General features: G+C 38.2%; 1 protein-coding gene across 1 annotated transcript; it reads left to right on the top strand.

Annotated features, from left to right (window-relative positions):
- Nucleotides 1-1,411: 1,411 nt before the first annotated feature.
- On the top strand, nucleotides 1,412-3,659 carry LOC139858776 (trans-cinnamate:CoA ligase, peroxisomal-like). The gene is made up of 2 exons (XM_071847608.1): nucleotides 1,412-1,609; nucleotides 2,100-3,659. The coding sequence occupies exons 1-2, from the start codon at nucleotides 1,412-1,414 to the stop codon at nucleotides 3,657-3,659; spliced, it is 1,758 nt and encodes a 585-aa protein (XP_071703709.1).
- The last annotated feature ends 5,352 nt before the right edge of the window (nucleotides 3,660-9,011 follow it).

Raw genomic sequence — 9,011 nt, 5'->3', positions numbered from 1 at the left:
TACGTATCTCGTTTAAAACGATAAGTGACACCAACGGTCGTAAAAGCATTCGGGGATCAAGTTAAGTGATTACACACTTAATAGCACGCTGTAAGATATTAACGAGAGTAATTAATCATGATTAAAGATCCCAGAGCATAAGCTAGCTCAGTACGCATAAATACGCAGTTTAGTGAAAGCACAAAGCACAAAAGCAAGTCGAAAAAGGCGGGTCGTTACAATTGCGAGTGAGGGTCTGGTCGGCCAAAGTTTCTAAAACCGAGTTTTTTTTTTTGTCGTTAAGTTGTTTCCTTGTTGAGTTTTGCATATATAAGCACCCTAATGTAACTCATACTTTGTATCACAAATTATATCAATAAAATCTCTCTAATTTGGTCCGTGAATTAAAGTAATCAACTCTTGATTTACATATAACCACATTAAATTATCGTTATTATTTTGTTTGTTATTGTCTTCATTTGTCTTTGTGTAAAGAATAATTTTCTGAAAATCACTCACATTATTGGGTCATAAATTCTAACATTAACAAATATATTTTAGAGTAGTTTGAGAAAATATCAGAAACGGTTGTAGAATAACTAGATTAGTTTGTCATCATCTATGGTAAAAAAATGTTCTCTTTAAGTAGTCATAAGCACTGTTGTAAACGGCGTCCGTTGCGTCCGTTGCGACGCCCGTTGCGACGCCCGTTGCGGCGTTTTGGTGACTAAACTGTTTCGACCCCGTCCCGTTTTCTTATAAGTCGGTCAACGGTCAAAAGTCAGGTCAAATGCAGGAAAAATTGGGTCAACGCCGGTCAAAAGTCAGAAATTCTGATAAAATCAGTCATAAGTCGGTCAAATAAATCAAAATTGACTTAATTTAGTATTCCATTTTGTATTATATTAAGGCTAATAGCAAATATAGGTACAAATTTGTCAACGAAGGTTTTTAACTCTAAAATATGTGTAAATCTATATTTATATATATATAAGTCAACATCCGTTTCGACCCCGTCTCGGCCCCGTTTTTTACGTTGCGACGTTTTGAGGTCGCTACCGTTTCGGCCCCGTCTCGCGTCTTTTCCAACCTTGGTCATAAGAAAGAAAAATCTTATTATTTGTCACCCATTGACTTTAATAATGCAATCTCATATGAATAGAATATACATAATAAATAAAAGCTTCTTCTCTACTTGTATATTATTTAACAAAGTACACTTAATCATCCTTCTGTTTCTCGGTCACCCACACCCACCTTACATAATATCCGATTGCATATATTTATTTCCACCCCATCTTCCTCTTATTGCCACAATATTCCATAAATTCGTCTATCTTCCTCTTACGTAAAAATAAGTTTACAACATTTTTATCAAGCTTAAGCATTTTGTCATCACATTATCTACAAGCGACTTAGTAGAATAGCTTTAATGGACAAACTTCCCAAATGCACCGCAAACTATGTCCCTCTCACTCCACTCACATTCATCAAAAGAGCTTCTAAGATTTATGCAAACCGTACTTCTGTCATATACGACGGAGTTCGTTTCTCTTGGAGCCAAACTTATGAACGATCATGTCGTCTCGCCTACTCACTTCGCTCATTTAATGTTGTCAGGAATGATGTTGTAAGTTTCTTGTTATGCATATATCCCCTTGAAATTATTCATTTATATTAAAATGTTAAAATGAGAATCAAAAATCACGAGAACCACTAGAAGTAACAAAATTTAAGCTTTTCATGTACAAGTAAATTAAATTCAATTATTAATGAATATTCAAGTAGAGCAAGGTAATTCTTAAAATACTTTCAAAATTCTCTTCTAAAATCATTTTTGAATATTTTCGTTCACATGTGCACGTTTGTATTATCATGTGAAAGTTCGTTCATATGTAATTCGTTGTTTTTAACTTTCTTTTTTAATAAAATGAAAATTAAACAACATTTACATGTAATTTAGTGTGTTTACATATATAAAATTTTAGAAAATTGTTGGTTCTCATTTGAAATTACCATATATATTGCGTTTGTGAGTGTTACCATGAGAGGACTCAAATAATATAGCCTTATATCAAAGTTATTCTTACTTTAATTCTAAATTTGGTTAAATTTACTAGGTATCTGTCCTTGCACCAAACATACCCGCCTTATATGAGATGCATTTTGCCGTCCCTATGGCAGGAGCGGTGCTTAATGCAATTAACACAAGGTTAGATGCCAAAAACATAGCCACCATTCTTCGTCATTCGGAAGCCAAAGTCTTTTTTGTAGACTATGAATATGTTCACATAGCATCCGATGCTCTAAGCTTGCTAGTAGCCGGTTTAGAAGACGGCTCATCACCCCAACATGTTATGCCTTTAGTCATTGTCATTGATGATCTTAAAAGGCCTACAGGGGTGCGTCTTGGAAAATTGGAATATGAGCAACTTATTCATCATGGTAATCCTCAATACCTAGGTGAAGACCTTGAAGACGAGTGGGATGCTATCTCGTTGAACTACACGTCCGGAACCACCTCTGAACCGAAGGGGGTAGTCTATAGCCACCGGGGTGCGTTTTTGAGCACAATGAGCTTGATTCAAGGTTGGGAAATGGGTACGGAGGCGGTATACTTATGGTCACTACCAATGTTTCATTGTAATGGTTGGACATTCACTTGGGGCGTGGCGGCTAGAGGTGGCACCAACGTATGCATACGCAACACCAACGCCGAACAAATTTACAAAAGTATCTCAAATCATAAGGTGACTCACATGTGTTGTGCACCTATCATCTTCAACATGCTTTTAGAGGCCAAACCCCACGAGATACGAAAATTAACCTCTAAGGTTAACATACTAACTGGAGGGGCGCCTCCGCCAGCGCCCCTCCTAAAGAAAATGGAAGAGCTTGGCTTCCATATAACACATGCCTACGGTCTTACTGAGGCCACTGGGCCCGCCTTAATATGCGAGTGGCGGACCAAATGGAATGAGTTGCCTACAGATCATCAAGCGAGATTGAAAGCCAGACAAGGTGTAAGTATACTTACACTCGCCGATGTTGATGTTAAGGACAAGAAAACAATGGAGGGTGTTCCACATGATGGTAAGACAATGGGAGAGATCGTACTACGAGGAAGTAGCATCATGAAAGGATATTTAAAGGATGAGAAAGAGACCGCAAAAGCCTTTCATAAAGGATGGTTCTTTACCGGTGATGTTGGGGTTATACATCCCGATGGATACATGGAAATTAAAGATAGGTCAAAGGATGTAATTATCTCGGGTGGAGAAAATATTAGTAGTGTGGAACTCGAGTCTATTCTTTTTAACCATCGCGACATACTTGAAGCCGCGGTGGTTGCAATGCCCCACCCAAGGTGGGGAGAAAGCCCGTGTGCTTTCGTTGTCTTGAAAGACACAAGAGACACGCGTGAAACCGAAATATTGGCTTATTGCAAGAAAAATATGCCAAAATTTATGGTTCCGAAAAAAGTTGAGTTTGTTAAAGAACTTCCAAAAACAGGTACCGGTAAAGTTCAAAAAGCGAAGCTTAGAAAAATTGCCCAAACTCTTCAGATCTCTTTAAAGACAACCTCAGATAATAAGGTATCTGATAATCAAACTTTGTATCATCAAGACGAACCTGAAAATCAAGAAAAGGTAGTTGTTGTTGCAATGTCCAGACTTTAAATTAGTGTTTTCATATTATGTTACAGGTAAAATATATTTAATTGAGTTTTTTTTTTTTTTTTCCCTGAATATTTGAAAGTAAATAATTTCTTGTTGCAATTGATTTATCCCTCGTGAATTACATGTATATTGCTTATGGCACAAAATTTTTACGGCGTTTTACAAGTGATAGGATCTCAATACGGAGTTTAAACATGAAGGAAATTTAAATAATTACTCAACAAGATTAAAACATGATTATCTATTTATGTACTTGAGCACCAATCTATAAAGATTTTAGTAAATTATTTCAAACTAATAAGAATATATTGTATTTATTAAGTATATTTAAAATTTAAAAAGTTTAATCGTGAAATTAAATGTGATAATCGAGTGAGTGATATTATAATAAAAATTTGAATACTTAATTAACAATTACCACTGTTTAAAATAAACATATTATACTCTTTATAATATATGTTTAAGATATGATGGTGAAGTAGAGATGTATGATATGGTTGATGGTGAAGCCGTTGACCAACAAAACCTTAATTTAAAAATAAATTATATTCTTTCATTTTTCTTTTTCTTTATCTCTTAACATAAAGTTTGTCATAATTTCTGTTGAAGTATGGAGAAATTTAAACAAAGTAGGAAAAAGCGCCACAAAAGGTGAGTTAAGGTGTTGCACGGATTTTGCAGATTTCGGTAAACGTGAAACAACATCGATGCGGCGCATCATGGGATGGATGCGGCGCATTCATCAAGCGTTTTATGCCGAAGGTTTTGGATGCGGCGTTTCAAGCTGATATGGCGCATCAAAGGGCAGAGATGCGGCGCATCATGATCTAGATGCGGCGCATCTGGAGCTGATACTTGAATCTGCAGTCGTGGAATCCAATCTGTCACAGCAAAGCAGGTGATGCGGCGCATCACTCATCAGATGTGGCGCATCTGGTGTCTGGCAGCAAGCTGTCAACTTTTTCACATGGGATTCGAACAAGTTTGGTCTACCTTTCACTTTAGGTGCAAAGTGGGATACTTTACACCTAAAAATATGGCTGTGAACATGCTATTAGTTGGTGGAAAGCAAGCTAGTTGGTAAACAAGATGATTACTTGAAGCATGATGAAGATTCCTAGCTAGTTACATAGTGTTCTTGTTCTCCTATAAATTGAACTCATTGTATCATTGTAATATACACCACTCAAAAATATTCAGTAAATAAACGATCTCTAGTTGGTCCGTGGACTAAAGCAATCACAACGATTGCATATAACCAAGTTATATCTTGTGTCGTTCTTTAATTTTTTCGCATTTATTATCTTTCGTTCATTAAGTGGGTTTGAGTGATCTTGATAGTATCACTACTCGGCTAGTAGTCTTGTAGAATTACTAGCGTTGTTTGGGTCCTAATATCCTAACAACCGGTATCTAGAGCACAAGGTTTCATTAAGGGAACGATGGCGGAAGACGGGAAGTTTAGAATCGACCGATTCGATGGGAGAGACTTTGGCTTTTGGAAGATGCAAATTGAAGATTACTTGTATCAAAAGAAGCTACACCAATCCTTGTTAGAGACCAAGCCTGAAAGCATGGACGATGCCGATTGGACGCTTTTGGATCGTCAAGCTTTGGGTGCTATTCGTCTTTCACTTGCTAAGAACGTTGCATACAACGTTGTGAATGAGAAGACGACGTTTGCTTGCTTGAAAGCACTCTCTAACATGTATGAGAAACCTACAGCTGCAAATAAGGTATTTATCATGCGTCAGTTGTTCAATACTAAGATGAAGGAAGGTACGAGTGCAACGGATCATATCAATGAATTTAATAATATCGTTTCAAGGCTTGAATCGGTAGAGATTAAGTTTGATGATGAACTAAAAGCACTTATCTTGCTTTCATCATTACCGAAAAGTTGGTCGGGTACGATTACCGCGGTTAGTAGCTCTACGGGAACTACTAAGCTAGCGTTTGAAGCTATAAGGGATTTGATTCTTGGTGAAGATACTCGTAGGAGAAACTCGAGAGAATCAACGTCCGGTTTTTTGTTAAGTACCGACAACCGGGGTAGGAAATTTGAACGCGGTGAGAAGAAGGGTAGGAAGAAGTCTAAGAAGGGGAATTCATCGAAAGATAGAAGTGAAGTTACTTGTTGGGGTTGCAATCAAAAAGGGCACTTTCAAAGGAATTGCAAAAATGGTTCTGCGAAAGGTGTAAACTTGGCCGAAGGGGATAGTGATGATGCACTTTTGTGTAGTGTTGAAAATTCTATGGAGTCTTGGATTTTGGATTTCTGGAGCTTCGTTTCATGCTACTCATGTCAAAAGCATGATGAAGAATTTTCGTTCATATCAAGGCAAAGTGAGATTGGCGGACAACAAGCAACTCAACATAGAGGGCATTGGAGATGTTATTTTGGAGACTACCCTTGGTTCTAACTGGACTTTGAAGAATGTAAGGTACATTTCTAAATTGAAAAGGAAACTTATTTTGGTTGGTCAATTATATGATGAAGGTAACGCGGTTACTTTTGAAAACCGCCAATGGAAGGTGGTTAAGGGTAGTTATGTAGTGGCTCGTGGACATAAAAGGGGAACTCTTTATATGGTTGAAGTGTTAGATGAAGACACAGTAGTTGCTACGGTTAATGTTGAGTTCGAATCAACTCTATGGCACCGAAGAGTCGGGCATATGAGTGAGAAGGGTATGAAGATGCTTGTTTCGAGTGGAAGAATTCCGGATTTGAAAAAGGTAGAACTTGGGTTTTGTGAATCATGTGTATATGGGAAGCAAAAGAAGGTGACTTTTAGGAAATCGGGGAATGCACCTAAGTTGGAGAAATTGGAGCTCGTTCATACGGATGTGTTTAGTCCAACCAATGTAGAATCACATGGAGGTTCTCACTATTATGTCACCTTCATTGACGACTCCACTCGAAAGGTATGGGTTTATTTTCTTAAAGCTAAATCCGATGTGTTTAATACTTTTGTGAAGTGGAAAGCTATGGAAGAAAATGAAACTAACTTGAAAGTTAAGTGCTTAAAGTCGGATAATGGAGGGGAATATGGTAGTCTTGCATTTAAAGACCATTGTGCAAAGCTCGGTATTAGAATGTTGAAAACGGTACTGGAGACACCGCAACACAATGGAGTCACCGAACGTATGAATCGTACGTTAAATGAAAGGGCTAAGAGTATGAGACTACATGCCGGTTTGCCTAAGATGTTTTAGGCAGATGCGGTAAGCACGACGGCTTATTTGATAAATAGGGGACCCTCAACACCGTTGGGTTTCCGAATTCCCGAGGAAGAATGGCAAGGCAAGAAGGTGAGCTATGTTCATCTTAGGATCTTTGGGTGTAATGCATATGTGAAGACCAAAGATGCGGATAGAGACAAGCTTGAAGCTAAGTCAAACAAATGTATTTTCATAGGCTACAGGTCGGATGAAATGGGTTATCGTTGTTGGGACAACGAAGCTAGAAAAGTAATTCGTTCGCGAGATGTTACTTTTGATGAAGATTCGGTCTATGGCAAACCTGAAACGGGGAGTCCTAAACTGTGTCAAGTTACTTTTGACGATGTTTCTATTGATGATCTTGCAGGTTCTAGTGGGAGTTTGGGAAACAATGAATTGCCGAATGACGGTGAGGCGTCGGAAAATGCTAATGATGGGGATGATTCGCAAAGCGGTGATAATTCCGAACATAGTGTGAGTTCTAGTGATGAGGAAGACACAAATGAAATCGGTCCAACCATTCCGGTTACTCCTACACCAAGACGCTCGACTAGAGTGCCCAAACCTAATTCTAGGTATTCTCCATTACCGAGAATGGTGAACCCGAAAGTTACTTTGAGGCAAGAAAAACAAAAGAATCCATACAATGGGAGCTTGCCATGAAAGAAGAGATGGGATTACTTGAGAAGAACAAGACTTGGTCACTAGTGAAGTTACCTCATGATAAAAGGGCATTGCAAAGCAAATGGGTGTATAGAATCAAGAATGAGTTAGATGGCAAAAGAAGGTACAAGGCTCGTTTGGTAGTCAAAGGCTTTCAACAAAAGGAAGGGGTTGACTACAAAGAGATATTTTCACCGGTAGTTAAAATGACTACTATCCGTTTGGTACTTTCTATGGTTGCATCCGAAGACTTACATCTTGAGCAACTAGATGTAAAAATTGCATTCTTACTTGGTGATCTTGTTGAAGAGATCTACATGAGGCAACCCGAGGGCTTTGAGGTAAAGGGTAAAGAGAAGTGGGTGTGTAAGCTAAAGAAAAGTTTGTATGGATTGAAGCAAGCACCTCGGCAATGGTACTTGAACTTTGATGAGTTTATGAAGAATATTGGTTTCTTAAGATGTGAAGCGGATCACTGTTGCTACTTGAAGAAATTCAAGTCTTCTTACATAATCTTATTGTTGTATGTTGATGACATGTTGCTTGCAGGTCCGAAATTAACAAGTTGAAGGGATTACTTTCCCGAGAATTCGAGATGAAGGATCTTGGTGGTGCTAAGCAAATACTTGGCATGAGTATTGTGCGTGATCGTGTGAAGGAGACTCTATACTTGTCTCAATCCAAATATATTGAGAAAGTAGTAGAGAGGTTCAACATGGAAGATTCAAAGGCTCGTTCTATGCCTTTGGGAAGCACCTTAAAGTTATCGAAAAGTCAATCACCAAAGACGGTAAAAGACAAAATGGATATGGAAAAGGTTCCATATGCATCGGCTGTGGGTAGTATTATGTATGCCATGGTTTGTACAAGACCCGATATTACTCAAGCAGTGGGAGTTGTAAGTCGTTATATGTCAAATCTGGGGAAAGAGCATTGAGAAGCGGTCAAATGGTTGCTTCGTTATTTGAAAGGTACTTATAATATGGGATTGTGTTTCTCTAAAAACAATCTCATACTTAGAGGTTATGCAGATGCTAATTTGGGTGGATGTGATGATTCGGGGAAAAGCACTAAGGGTTATGTTTTCACATTGGGAAAGACGGCGATTAGTTGGTTATCTCGATTGCAAAAGAGTGTCGCTTTGTCAACCACCGAAGCCGAATACATGGCTATTGCAGAAGCTTCTAAAGAGCTAGTGTGGTTGAAGAACTTCTTAGGCGAGTTGGGTAAAAGACAAGACTATTGCGTCTTGTATTGTGATAATCAAAATGCAGTTCATCTTGGGAAGAATCCGGTGTTTCATAGTCATACGAAACACATCAAGATAAGGTATCATTTTACTCGACAACATATAAATGATGGCACTTTATTCTTGGAGAAAATCCTTAGTACGAAGAATCCTACCGATATGTTTAATAAGGTGGTTACGACAGAGAAATTGAGGTTTTGCATTACCTCAATTGGTCT

The sequence above is a fragment of the Rutidosis leptorrhynchoides genome, chromosome 7, assembly GCF_046630445.1.
Source record: "Rutidosis leptorrhynchoides isolate AG116_Rl617_1_P2 chromosome 7, CSIRO_AGI_Rlap_v1, whole genome shotgun sequence".
Lineage (NCBI taxonomy): Eukaryota > Viridiplantae > Streptophyta > Magnoliopsida > Asterales > Asteraceae > Rutidosis > Rutidosis leptorrhynchoides.
Note: the sequence above shows the minus strand (reverse complement) of the source record. Positions and strands in the feature narration are given on the sequence as shown.

What these genes read in the sequence shown, in the direction of transcription:
- LOC139858776 (XM_071847608.1), top strand. Translation starts at nt 1,412, where the DNA reads ATGGACAAACTTCCCAAATGCACCGCAAACTATGTCCCTCTCACTCCA. An exon ending in ATGTTGTCAGGAATGATGTT is followed by an intron (nt 1,610 to 2,099) that starts GTAAGTTTCTTG and finishes TAAATTTACTAG; the next exon opens with GTATCTGTCCTTGCACCAAA.